The sequence below is a fragment of the Anas acuta genome, chromosome Z (assembly GCF_963932015.1).
Source record: "Anas acuta chromosome Z, bAnaAcu1.1, whole genome shotgun sequence".
Lineage (NCBI taxonomy): Eukaryota > Metazoa > Chordata > Aves > Anseriformes > Anatidae > Anas > Anas acuta.
The window spans coordinates 21,366,728-21,381,369 of NC_089017.1; the positions used below are offsets into that span (position 1 = coordinate 21,366,728).

General features: G+C 37.1%; 1 protein-coding gene across 2 annotated transcripts in view; it reads left to right on the top strand.

The window, feature by feature from the left end:
* CERT1 (ceramide transporter 1) overlaps positions 1-14,642 on the top strand; it is a 79,032-nt gene that overhangs the window by 49,249 nt on the left and 15,141 nt on the right. For both annotated transcript variants that reach the window (XM_068667507.1, XM_068667508.1), the window contains exons 6-9: positions 934-1,017; positions 7,876-8,033; positions 12,985-13,077; positions 14,484-14,570. In XM_068667507.1, the coding sequence (XP_068523608.1) occupies positions 934-1,017; positions 7,876-8,033; positions 12,985-13,077; positions 14,484-14,570 (422 nt within the window). The remainder of the gene's footprint in view (positions 1-933; positions 1,018-7,875; positions 8,034-12,984; positions 13,078-14,483; positions 14,571-14,642) is intronic.

Below are 14,642 nucleotides of genomic sequence, written 5' to 3' on the forward strand. Positions count from 1 at the left end.
TTGAAATAGTTCCTTTAGCATTTGATGTCATAGAGAGAAAACGGGTGTCTTAAATTTGCTCTTTAATATAGTAATTAATCCTAGATATTTCTGCTTAAATAATGTTAACTATTTGCACTGCAGAAGTTGGATTCCCGTAGAAAGCTGCTTAGCTTTGATCCTAACCCATAGCTGTCAACCTCACTGAAATAAATGATCTTCTAAGCACTTGATGTTATACAACAATAATTTTTTATCTCCCTATAAGATGAAGTCAAGTGAGCTTACCACTGCATCTCTTACCATTATTTCGAAAAAATAGTGTATCAGTTTGAATTGATAGGAACGATATATTCTTTCCTAAGGGCAAATATACTGACATACTATGTACTCCTGATACGTATTGGTTGGAGCTAAAACATTAGACCACTTGAATGCACACTTCAGGTCCAAGTAGACTCAGATGAGGATGTCTATGTATCTGAATTGTTTTTCTCATCGCACAGCTAGTTTTCATACTCATACACTTCCCTGAGGCATTTCTATTTATCCCTGAGTTTGTTCTGGCACTCTGACTCTTTTGGTAGTAATAAGGGTAGGTAAGAACAATTCCCCTTTTTCACTAAGTCTGTAACATAGAAGAGCTGAATTGTGACTCCGTGTTTATTCAGTTATAACAGAATTTTCTTCTTCCCATAAAACAGAGTACTAAATTTGGATACTGAACAAACATTAGTCTCCTAATAGTTCCTTACAGTAATGTTGGTTGTGGTCTTAAATGGTTAAAAAAAAAAAGGGGGGGGGGATGGGGAGAGAGAGTCATGACTGGTTTTTATTATAGGGAAAAAAATAAATACTGCTTAAGCATGAAGATGCTCCTAGTTTTTCCTTGCTTACTGAAGAACTGTAAAACCATTTTACTCCAATAACATATTCTCCCTCTCCCATATTCAGTGGTAGAAGACGATGAAGATGATTTCCCTACAATGCGTTCTGATGGGGATTTTTTACATAACAGTAACAGCAGTAAGGAAAAATGTAAGTGTCTAAACTTGGCTGAATATTTGTGTGAATAGTATGATGATAATCTTGATATGACTGATATTTATGCTGTTGTGTGAGAAGACATTAAATAAGAAATGTTATTTAAATGTGACAGGAAGCTCTTCATGTTAAAATTATCATTCTTAGCTGCTTTTCATGATAATTTTCATGAATCTCAGAGCTGCTTTTTCATGAGATTTTCATGATTTTGTACATTTCCAGTACAAAATTCTGTTGAACTGGATGCATTATTCAAATAGTAAGAACTGAAATTTGTAATAGATAACCACAGTTTTTTTTCTGGCAAGTGTTGTCAGCTTTAGGAGTATGGTGGAACACAATGCTTTTCCAGTTAGGTATGCCTCAGTATTGTTTTTTCCATGTTCTGTGGCTACATTACTAAGTCAATATTGTGTTACTGATTTTTCTCTAATTTTAGTACTCAAAGTGCTAAAATTTTAGCATTTTTAAACTGTGTTTTCCAATACTATGATTAACAGAATTCTGATTCTTATCTAAAATGATCTGATTATAGTTTTCTTACTCCATCTGTGCAGTGAATGTGAAGAACTCAAATGAGTTCTGCTTCTTGAGAAGATCTTTTTTAATCTAAAGACTTTCACCAAGGATCTGAAAATGCAGCAAAATAACAATTTTTTGTTTTCTATTTTCTTTCTAATGTGCTATAGTCATCTTGTCTTGCATCTTTCCTTCTTGTATTTAAGTGCTTGTGGTGGTTTCACACAGACCGCTAAGCTCCAGCATAACAGTTCTCATTCTCCCTTCTCAAAAGAACAGGGGGAGAAAATATAATGAAAAAAGGCTCATGGGTCAAGATAAGGAGCAATTTAATTAAAGGTAAAGAAAAGCAAGCAAAGGTTTTGCAGAAATGAAAAAAGAAACCAATTATTCTCTACTTTCCATCAGTGTGCAATGTTCAGACATATATTGAGAAGCAGGGCCTGAATATGCACAGCATCTGGTTGGAAAGATAGACACTTTCATAATGAGTCTCCCTCTTCTCTTTCCCCTTACTCAGTTTTTATTGCTAAGCATGACATTATATGGTATGGAATGACAGTTTGAGCCTGCTGCCCTGGCAATGTCCACTCTCTACCTCTTGCCCACACCAACCTCCTGGCTTTTGTGAGTGGTGGGTTGGAAAGGCAGCCTTAATGATGTGTCTACACTGCTCAGCAGTAGTCAAAACATTGATGCAGTGTCATGTTGTTCTAGCTACAAGTACAGAGCACAGCAGTGCATGGACTGCTGTGGGGATAGCTAACTCTAGACAGACCTAGCACAATGCTCTTTCTAGAGTATTTCCAAAAATGTTAACGAGGAATGAGGAGGTATGGAAATGGAAGGAAGGAGTTTTTTCAACATACTACCAGAATTAATCACATGAGTAGATTTTCCAGTGATAAAATACTTGAACTGCTAATTGCAGTGCTGATGTCAGAAGTAGTGTATAACTTTGAAGCTCTGAGTAAATATTTCATGCTTCTTGTCAGCAAAGATAAGCTAGTTTGCAACATCCACCTTTAAGCAAGTCAGTTTCACCAGCCCTATATAAAAAGTCTAAATGTCTAAGACCTACTAAGCCATTAGAACAAATTTCAGAAAAAATATATAAAGATATTAAAAAAAAACAATAGCAAATATTTAATTTCATTGTATGATTCATTTTGAAAGAGATGTCTTGTCACACTTAATTTTTCTAGGATAATATAGGAGTTTCAGCTTAATTTACCTTTAGAACATTTCTTCATTTCTACATTATTCTGGTATGTCTGTTATATACACACATTTAATATGTGAAATTTCATTAAGGAAGTGTGTATTTCTAGTACATCTGGTCATCTTAGAAAATGTAAATGGCAAGTGTCCATTTTTATCACGTATTTAAAAACAATTTGAAGTGATAATCACATTCCTCTTAGAAAAAGTTCAGTATCAAATATTCAATAATTTCTGTTCTAAGAAATTTTGTATTACGGGTACCTGTATATAAACTCTATAGTTCACTATGGAAAAGAATTCTGCAACCCCCAAAAGTTTCTCACTTTTCAACCTTTTTGTTTTCTTCTGTAACTCCACTTCTTGCGATTGAGGACTCCATTACATTTACTTCCCATCAATTCTGTTAACAGCTTCATTTTTAGTTTTCTTCATTTTAGTTTTTCTGTCCTTGTTTGATTTCTACGAATTTACATGTATTAAAGATTCTATGAAATTTTAGGATATCCTGAGTTGGAAGGGATCCAACTGAATCCAACTCCCAGCTCTCCACAGGATCGCCCAGAAGTCAGACCAGGTGTCTGAGGGCGTTGTCCAAATGCTTCTGGAACTCTGGCAGCTCGGTGCCATGACCACTGCCCTGGGGAGCCTGTCCCAGTGCCCGACCACCCTCTGGTGCAGACCCTTTCCCTAACCCCCAGCCTGACCCTCCCCTGTCCCAGCTCCATGCCGTTCCCTCGGGTCCTGTCGCTGTCCCCAGAGAGCAGAGCTCAGCGCCTGCCCCTCTGCTCCCTCTCATGAGGCAGTAACTGATTGCTGCAAGGCTTGCCTAAAAATGAAAGAATTGGAATATGTCCACTATCGAGTGGAATCATAAGACTCGGCTCTGGTGAGGCCGCACCTCGAGTACTGTGTTCAGTTTTGGGCCCCTCGCTACAAGAAGGACATCGAGGTGCTTGAGCGGGTCCAGAGAAGGGCGACGAAGCTGGTGAGGGGCCTGGAGAGCAAGTCCTATGAGGAGCGGCTGAAGGAGCTGGGCTTGTTCAGCCTGGAGAAGAGGAGGCTCAGGGGTGACCTTATTGCTCTGTATAAGTACATTAAAGGAGGCTGTAGAGAGGTGGGGGTTGGCCTGTTCTCCCATGTGCCTGGTGACAGGACGAGGGGGAATGGGATAAAGTTACGCCAGGGGAGTTTTAGGTTAGATGTTAGGAAGAATTTCTTTACTGAAAGGGTTGTTAGGCACTGATACAGGCTGCCCAGGGAGGTGGTGGAGTCACCATCCCTGGAAGTCTTCAAAAGACGTTTAGACGTAGAACTTAGGGATATGGTTTAGTGGGTACTGTTAGTGTTAGGTTAGAGGTTGGACTCGATGATCTTGAGGTCTCTTCCAACCTAGAAATTCTGTGATTCTGTGATTCTGTGACTCCAGTCATGCAACAGGAGAAGTAGGAGCCTCAGGTTAAGAGACTTGTGTAGTGGACAGAGAACTTACTAGGCTAGCTGATAACAAAAAGTTGATCTTAAACATTACCTTTTTCTGAAGCTTAGCATCAGAGCAGCTGTTAATTCTTAGGTTTGTCAGGTTTCAGGTTCCATTCTTGAATTCTCTTCAGTCTTGTGAATACCAGAATAATCTGTAGCTGAATACTGGTTGCCTGTCCGTACTAAACACTTTTTGTCTGCAGTCACAGCTCCAGGAAGGGGGAAGCAGAGGCTGAACCTCCTATTCAGCCTAATAGAATAAAGGAGTGTTTCAGCCTCCTGGTGCACTGGTCTAGTGGTCAAACTGCTAGATTTAAGACTAGTTTAAGGAATCATATTTACATTCTCTTTTGCACTTTCCCTTCTGCACCTTTCCTGGATTGGAGGAGAATGTTAGCGTGACTAGTTAGATTTTATACTGCTGTGAAGATGTGATGTTTTGGACAGGGAGTTTTTTTCTTCTTTTTCTTCTAGACTCTTTTGGTGAAGAGTTAGAGCTCTGCATATGAATTTATCGCTCACTTTTCCATTAGAAAATCTGGTAACTGAACCAATGATAATTTGTATAAAGCATTCATTCAGTGTATTTACCTATTGTGATCTTACATTCTAAGAATGTTGTATCTTGATCAGGAAGAATTCCCATCCATCTTTCGAGGAAAATGAGTAGATCTGGGCTTATATTATGTAAGAATAAGAAGAGTGGGTAAAACCTACTTCAGGAATCTCTCTGAAGACAAAAGTTGGACGTGATCGAGAGTCTGAAGAAGAGAAATTTGGTAGAAAGCGCAGTAGGATTTGTGGAGGATTTCTGTGGTCCTGCTGGAGGAATAATATTCACTGTCATCACTGAAATACTGAGGTTGTGCTTAAGGGGAAAATAATCGTACTGATCCTACTGCTATCAACAGAGGATCAACAACAGAAGATAATTAAATGGGTGGGTGCATGACCCATTCATTTATTCTTTTTCATTTGGAGTTAGGATAGTGACATAAGATGTAGAAGTGGTATAACATGGAAAAGATGAAGAAACTTTGTTTTTCCATTTACTGTCTTATTAAAAATCTCTTGTTTCCCTGGGAAACATTTGATTGAATAGATAATGCTTGGGACTTCTGGGTAAGGGTTACAAACAGCATCTTAGGAACAAGAAGGAAAAAACGATGTATCCTGACAGACTAGAGGTGTAAGAAAGAAAGGCTAAAGAGCTATTGAAGACTAAGGCATGGTATAAAACGCTGATTACAGTGGAAGGAAAGAAAAAACAATTGAGAAGGAAAAGAGAACTACTTAAAAGACTGGATAATTTCGAAGTGTTGAAATTCAATTTAAATTAGGAGAAAAATCATCAGGATATTCTATGAATGTATGATTTTTCAATCATAGCCTTTTTCAATTGACTGGATGTAGTTTCATCACCAAGCTAGAAGAACAGTTGCAATAAAAACACTTCTACTATTAACTTTTAACTTGAACTTGAAGATTTCAGCTTGAAACACTAAATATTTTAGTTGACACAGAAAAATAAAAGAAAAAAAAAGGAATAAGAGATGTTTAGCCTCTCCAAATAGATCGTCTCCTGACAAATATTTCTAATTTGCTGAATCTTAATTTGCTGAAACAGGGCTTGAGGTCATCTTCAGACATGTTCTGGGAAGAAAAACCACTCCTGAGGAGTGAATCAAAGTACTCCCATGCACAGTAAGGGACCTCTTGAGTGATCCTCTCAGAAAAATAGGCTTTGCACCTTTCTGCAACAAGTTCACTTTTGTCCAGGGTTATAATGGCTGAAGGGACTCTGAGTGAAATTGCAAGCAGTGAGTATATATTGCTGCTACTTTGAAACTATTCACTGAATAAAGTCTTAAAATATATGGCAGCCAAAGCTATACAGAGTATTAATGAATTTTAGCTGAGACTTAAAGATGATCAGGAAGGAAAGCTGGCTTTGTTCCAGGAAATAAGGCTGTGCATTCCCCTTACAATCTAACACAGAGATCTGTGAAATGATTTTATACTTGTTGCAGCTGGTGGTGGTTTCTTCAGCATGTCTAGCATGTTGTGTACTTCAGGAAAAAAAAAATCACATCTATAAGCAGAATAGCTCTGCTGGTAAGCCTGCATGTGAAATGATCTACACCAGCAGGACAAATGAGTGGTATAACACTTTCCTAAGAAAAATGCAGTCTATGGGTGAAGCTGTCGTTGTCTGGTTTTCGTTATTCTAAGAGAATCCGCTGCATTGCCTCCTTGCCAGCTTATACCACTTTCAGGCTCAGCCTCCTCCGTGTTGCCTCTGCAGCTGTTGGGGGGAGGGAGAGTTCCTCTGCTCATTATTGTTTCTGAAACAGATTTTTCTTTCTTTACTTTCCTTTTTTTTTTTTTTTTCCAGCCCCCATCTTTATCTTTTAGGGAGTATTCTTGATTAATATGCAGAAAAAAAAAATAAGCTGTGTTCTACCATAGCATATATGCTTATTGAGGCATTTGAAGGAGTATATAGTCTGTAATCATTTATTTGAAGGAAAAAAGAAGTTTGAATCCTAGTGAAAGGAGGGCGTATAAAACCTCTGGAGACTTAAGCCATTGCTTAAGACCATGTGATGTTTGCTTTCTTTTCCCTAAGTGTAGACACTGTGCTCTGCCATTAGAGAACAGCAATTGCATTTCTTTTCCCTACAAGATCTGAACTGCTTGAAAGCTCTACTTCACCCATACAGACAGATATTGGATAAACTTACACAAATATTTATTTCAGCTTTTTAAGCCATAACAGTGTCACACTGTCAGACTAAAAAAAAAAAAAAAGCAATATCCAACTGGGTGATGTCACTAGGTTTTTGTTTTTTATCTTTTCCTATGGCATAGCAGGAGTTACTTTAACTTGCTAGGCTCAGTCAGCTTCAACATGGGTGTTAGTTCTGCTCTCTAATATTTTATGACATTAATATGTAGTGTTTGATTTGTTATTCTGTCAACCTACATGTAAGTTTGACATATAATAGGTACTTTTTTTGTCACACATTTTAAGTGACTTGTTTAAATAGCCTTAGCAACAGATGGCTTGGTTGACAGCACAAAGTAGTTGTTGGAATTGCAAAACCCCACAGTACTTGGATAATTCAACAGATTTGATACTTTTATACATAACATACCTTTTTACTTGGAGGTTTTTAAATCTATAATTACCTGCTTAAAGCAACCTTGAATATTACATTCTGGGTTTGATTGCATTTTTAAATTGTTCCTTTCTTAGTACTGTATTAGATATGTTTTAAGGTTGCTCTGTCTTAATTAGGCCCCACTTCAAGCTGTCAAACTGCTATTGTTACAAAGTATTACCACTCCCTCCACCCACATGGTTTGCGGAGAGCAGAGTAATACAGCATTACAAGCAGACTTGAAATACAGTATAGCAAGATGAAGCTGAAGGGATGCGTTCCTCCTTTTGAATCTCTTTCCTTATCCTGTGGATAGTTGCAAATTATTGGCATTTATGATCTTTGTTTCTAAATCAATTTTATAGCCACTATATTTGCTTCAAGCAATTGTAATATAAACAATGCATTTAAAATGCTCATTTGAATTAAAGGCAGCTATCAGTGAATGGTTCATGTTTGTTTTTAGTATTTCCACATGTGACCCCCAAAGGAATTAACGGCATAGACTTTAAAGGAGAAGCTATAACTTTCAAAGCAACTACTGCTGGAATCCTGGCTACACTATCTCATTGTATTGAACTAATGGTAAAACGTGAAGAAAGCTGGCAAAAAAGGCTAGATAAGGTAAGACTGTTTTTGTTTTATTTTTGTTGAAAAAATGTTTGTTTAGCTTGAAATTTTGAATGAGCTGTCTTTAACCTTCATATTCCTGGTATTGCTTGTATTTTTATGTACAGCACATTAATTTTAGGTGTCGTCTTTATCTATTACTTCTATAAAATGTTAAAATCTTATCCTGAATGTTGGTAATACAGTAATATTCATCATATGTCTTTTTGCAGTCCTTGTTCAGCTAGTATTCCTGTATTTTCATATCTCTAGAGAATCTGACAGTATTCCATAGTAATAAGTGTATTGCTTGCAGCCTTCTAATAGAGATCTAAATAAATATCCATGCTTCCTAAAAGATGTGAGAATCTAAACTGTTTTAATTGTAAGAGATAGTGACAATAATGAGGTGAACAACCAGTTTTAACTTTAAGTGAAATAATTGATGAGACCTTTAAAGAGATATTTAAGGGATTAGTATAAAACATGTCTTTAATTGGTTAAATGGTTAATTTTTAGGTGTGTGATGTTATTATAATGACTGTGATAGTTTATACTAAGGATGCTCAACCACTACAGCAACTAAAAAGGAGCGGTGTCTTCTTTCTTCATATGAGATGTGCTGGAAACATGGCTGGGATGTATTTCAGGCTTTGATTTCTATAATCCTGCCATCTCTGACAGGGGTTCTGTGCAGCCCTTTAGCCATTGTCTCTGCTTTTTTAATTTAGCATGTTTCCATATGGCATACCACACTTAAATCTTTCTCCGTATGTGTTAGTGATACATGATTCAAAGAATGAAGGCATTCAGACACAACACATCTATGCTTGAATCTTTGCCCCCGTCTTCCAGGTCTTTGTATATCAAATGCCTGGTCTTATCTGTATTCACACTTCCAGCAATGCTTACTTTGTTACCGATTCATCAAGGTAGCTGGAGGAATTACAGCAGATCTAAGACTTGAAGGTTGTTCATGGTGTCACAAGGTAGCTCAGGTTGGAAGAGATCTCAAGAAGTCTCTAGTGCAATCTCCTGCTCAAAGAGTTTCAAATCAGACAGGGATGGTCAGGGCATTATTAAGTCTGGTTTCAAGTCTTCAAGACAAGAGACTGCACAGCCTTTCTGAGCAGCCTGCTCTGTTCATCTGTCGTTATGGTGAAGCTTATCCATGTTATAGTGAAAGTCTTCCTGTATATCCAGTGAGAGCAACTCTTATTTCTGCTTATCTCTTTCACCTTTGTACCATAGGCTGATGTAAAAAGTCTGTCTCTGTCTGCTTGATGATTACCTTGGTGGTATGTTTTTAGGTGCCCCCACAAAAACCTGCTCTTCTCTGGGCTGAGCACGGTTCTCTTGTTGATCAGACTTTGCTTATAGCATGGATTAAATGAATTTTTCTGGTCATAGAGTAGTATTCTAATACAGAATTTGAATTGGTTTAGGTCAGTTATTTGTCACTAGACTAATATTAAACCACATTTTAGCTGCAAATGGTTAAAAAAATTAATTTCAGTTTAGGTCTCATCTGACAGTAACATCATTCTTCAACAAAATACTTCACACATCATGAATAAATACATTAAAACGTTTTAAAGGGATCGCGAGCTTATTTGGACATCTTTCTCCAGAAATTAAATAGCAAAGACTTCTCAAAATTTGGTGTTTTAAAGATTTTCTTTGATAAGGTTACAAGTTTTTTTAGTCATATTTGTCACTGATTTTTTTGCTGTTTGCAGCATGCATCTGAAATTCCGTAATTTTAATATAAAGTTGCCTTTCATTTGGATTCCTTTAACTGCTAGCCTTTTAGAAGAGATCTTGATTGGATTCATTAATACAGAAATGTGGGTTAGCATTGACTAACAGCCAAATGCCCACCCATCTGCTCACTTACCACCCCACCCAGCAGAACAAGAGGAGAAAATTGGATGGAAAAGCTCATAGGTCAAAAGACAGATGAGGACATTGCTTACTAGTTGCTGTCATGGGCAGAATAGTCTTAACATAAGAAAATAATCTTATTGCCAATTAAAACCGATCCAGTTAGTGGGAAACAAAAAGAAAACCCCCCTGAAACAGCTTTCCTCCCCCATTTCCAAACTCAACATTACTCTTTCACTGCAGCCCCCTCTACCTTCTGCTTGCTCTCCCTGGGAAGGATGGAGGTTGTGGGAAATCTGGTCTAGGGTAGGTCCTCCACAGGCTACTGTTCCTGTCAGGAATGATCTGCTCCTGCATGGGCTTTCAATGGGCCACAGTTTCTTCAGGAAATGCCTCTCTGCTCCAACGTGGAGGTCTTTCGTGCAATGTGGATACCTGCTATGTAGAGAAACACCTCCTACTCTGGCCCTGACATTCCCTTTGCTGTTTATTGCTCATTGTTCCCTCGTCTTCTGTGTTGTGCTTTTGCTGTTTCTTAAAAACGGTTTCATAGACATGCCACACATGGCTGATAGGCTTAATTGTAGTGGGTCTGTTTTGGAGCTGGCTGAAACCGATGATGTCTGTCCCACCTCCCACAGAGGGACTCCTGCAACTCCCTGAATAGCAGTGACTTGACATCTATGCCATTCACAAGAATTTAAATACAGCAGTTATAACTCTATTAACATTGTCTATTCCACTTCTGTTGTGGGACTGCTTTTAGCTTTTTGTCATGTTGCTTTAGGGGCTCAACATAGGGCTGTAAAAGGCTTTTGTATAACTTCGAATCTGAGCAAAAAGCATTGGTGGTGTCTGATAAATAGATGTAGGCAGAGAAGGGTGTTGATCTTTGTCCTGTTGGTTTTCTTGGGAGATGCCTACACTATTCTGAGAAGGAAGTAAATATTGTGAGATAATAAAGTTCAATCTACATTCTCAGAGAGATTTAGAAAGGTAAATTATCTAAAGTTGGGCAGCTCCTTTGTGTTTGTTCAAGCTGGGAAGATTTTACAGCTGTTCTGAGTCTGTTCAGAAGAGCAGCTGCAAGAGTTGAAAGGGATAGTGAAGTTTGTCCTTTGTGTGTCAACTCTGTAGGCTCTGCTTGGTATAGATCTGTTGCATGAAGAACAGGATCTGTGTCAGTAGCTAAAAGCAATGTTTTATGAGAAGTGTAGTGCTGTTGTAATCCAGTGTTCTTCCCTCTCTAACCTCACTCCACTAGTTTCCATACTGCATTTCACTTGACAGAAAAAAGGCAAACACGATTAGTGAGAGCTCTCCTGCGTCACAAAATACAGCCTCCATGTTGTAAAAGGCTATCTTTGCCTAAAGATGCATGGCAAGCGTATGTCCACTGTACTTGAGGCCAACATAATTAAAAGTTATAACAGAAAATATTTCCAAATGTTTAATCCCTAGTATTGGATCCATTGTTTTAGTCACAACAATATCCTTGTGATTATGCTTTTCTTGTTTTGACTACAGGAAATGTTTTTCTGTTCTTGTTTCCCTTGGTCTTACTAATTGATGTTAATGTGCAAGCTATCTTCTGAACACTAAATTTTAGCAAAAAAAAAAAAAAAATACATTTAGGTTGTGTTTTTTTTTTACATTTGACAATTGTAACTTAATTCCAGAATTTTAATAACACCAGTAATTTTTCTGCTGTGCAATTAAAGAATTTCACAAATTTGTTTTATTTAATTTTGTTATCAGGAGAAGCTGGAGTGAAGAACAATCTTTTGACACTTTTGAGTTATTAATTCACAGATCCAATTCAAAGATTGAAGCCTGAAAAATATGGAATTTTGGCTTTCTAGGGGCTTGGGGGGGAGGGGCAAGTTGGGTATTTTAGTATTTTGTTTATTTCTCATTTCACGAGTTCTGGTGAGACATGTATGCTTTCTGTATCTTCAGGATTCTACAGGTACTTTCAAAATAGGTAAACTTCCAAAGTTTTGTAAAACGTTGTTAGCAGTTGTTGCCTGTTGTTGAAAGTTTCTAGAAGGGAAAAGCCTACAATCATAGACGAAGGTAATACTGTTTTCATCCAAGTGCTGCTTTTTTTCTTAAAGTTTTCCCATGGAAAACTCTACTATGTTTACAACACATCAAAAAGTACTGCTTTACTTTTCAAGCGTCTCTTTAGAAACAGGAAAATATGTCATTCATAGAGAATGTAACTAACAAATTCCTAGTTGGCAAACTCAGCCTGTCAGTCTTGATTAAGTTTTCTGCTGAGTCTTTAAAGTTCCAGTTGGGTTGCTGAATACTTGCACTCATTTCTGCAACTAGCATTATGTGGTGTCCAGCTGTCACCTAGACTCTTAACACTTTCTTCTATGTGAAAGTGATTTTGAAAGGGGACAGAGTAGCATCTTGTGTAAGAAAGTTGAATTCTGCAAGAATTTCAAAAGCGTTCATAGCTTTTTTCACTAGGAATATCTGTCAGTATCCAGAACTTGCAGAGGAAATACCAGGCTGATTCCAGCATTACTACTACTTAGTTCAAAATATACAGTGACATAGACATCACTAGTGTCTCTAGTATAGTCATACACCTATTATGAGAGAATGATGTTGAGCTGTTAGTCTCTGCATGGAGTTAATTCAATTACTCACAAGGATCCTATGCCAGCTAATTACAGATACAAGCTTACATGCTGTGACTCATTAGTATCTCGCAACACTCATCAAGTTAGCTTTTTACCAGTTTTACTCTTCACCTTTTGTTGTCACTGCCCAAGCAGTGCTGAGGAGGTTATATAAACTGTAAGTCAGGTACCAGCTCTGGCCCTCAAAGAGCTATGACGAAAAGTATCCTCAAGGTAGCTAACTTCCCAAGCTTTATAATTATATATGGATATTTATGGACACACACAATGCATACATGCGAATAAAATGAGGAAATAGCTTTGCAACCGTTACTTGAAAGTTTACTTGGAAAAAAGCTGAATGTATCATTCTAAGGATTGGGTTATGTACTGTTGTCAGCCAGTTCATTCATGCTGCATCAAAAAATGATCATGTAATTTTGCAGGAGACAGAGAAAAGGAGAAGAGCAGAAGAAGCATACAAAAATGCTATGACAGAGCTGAAGAAAAAGTCCCACTTTGGAGGACCTGACTATGAGGTACAAATTCCACTTAAGATTTCTCAAAATGCCAGAGGTTTTGAATATTGGCTTGCTTCTTGGAAGAGTGTATATGTAAATCAAGCTGTTTGGCTTGCGTAAGAGTGTTCATGCCATTTCAGTTTTTCCAACTTGTAATCTGAAAACCAGATTAATCTCAATTAATTTTGTAGAATGCAAGTTGGTTTTCACCTCGGATTTCTTTATTCTGTTTTTGTCTAGTGCAATTTGTTTACCAATATTTCTGGTGATTTTGATTATTTTTTTCATACATTTGATTCTTTTCCTATGCAGTAGTTTTGTACTTGTCCTTTGTAATGGGCCAGCTCTGTAGGTCTGTAATGTGCATATGAAAACCCTAACTTCAGAGGCAATCCTAGAATCTGAAGTTCAAATTCAATTGGCTTTTAACTTGTCACTGCAAGTTTAAATCTGATCATAAGTTCAGTGATTTTAGGCTCTATTTCAGCTGTTAAATTGCATATTTCAACAGCTCCTTCCTCAGGTATTTAGTCAAATTCTACAATGTTTAAAACACCTTCTAAAGAATAATATAAGCTATTACACCTATAATGCAGTTTGCATAATTTTTAAGAAATTGAACCCTTCGTGATCATTAGTCAAACACTTGTTTCTATGCAAAAATCATAGCCTGAGTAATAGTAGCAATATGTTGAGGTATTTAAAGGGTATTTGAATGTAAGGTTTCTGCTGACTAAAACAAAAAGATGGAGGAAGTAGGGCTTCGTCTACCCGGCCACTACCACTGCTGCTTCTCTCAGATATCCGTATTGTGGTGTTTTGAAATTTGCTAGACAGTTTGGTTTACAATGCAATAACAGCAGTAAACTTAGCTTTCTTAAATTACCATTTCTTTTATTAAACCTGAGTTTTTAATATATGACTCAACTCTACCTGCTGCTTTGTTAAACTGTTGTTTCCAGGAATTATCAAGAAAATCATTCCCAGTATTGTATCTTGTTTTTTTTATGAGTGTGCATCTGAAATATACTCAAGGCATTGGAATATTCGGAAGTAAATTAACTGCACAATTACATTAATATGCTCATTTTTCTGACACACACCATAAACATTAAGAGATATATGTTAATTAAAACCTATGTGCGATGTCCAAGTGTATTGACACTTGCTCAGTTTCCTGTCTTGTTTATATAACTACCTCTTAAATTATATTTAAAGGAAACAACTTCCTTTTAACAAGCGCATTTTTCAGATGAATGGAAATCTAAAAATATTGGTGAAAATACTGAAGTCTGTGGAAGAATTTAATATTGTCAGTTTTATGCAAAATATATATATATATATATATGTATTTCTAATATTGAACTTAAATGGAACTCTCATATCTCCAAAGTTCTAAACTAGCTTTGTTTCTTATGCCCTAGGAGGGTCCTAATAGTCTGATTAATGAAGAAGAGTTTTTTGATGCTGTTGAAGCTGCTCTTGATAGACAGGATAAAATGGAAGAACAGGTATTGATGCTTGAAAAATGTTTTAATGATGGGCACTTCATGGAAGACTTCTGTGACATAAACTCAGTCCTA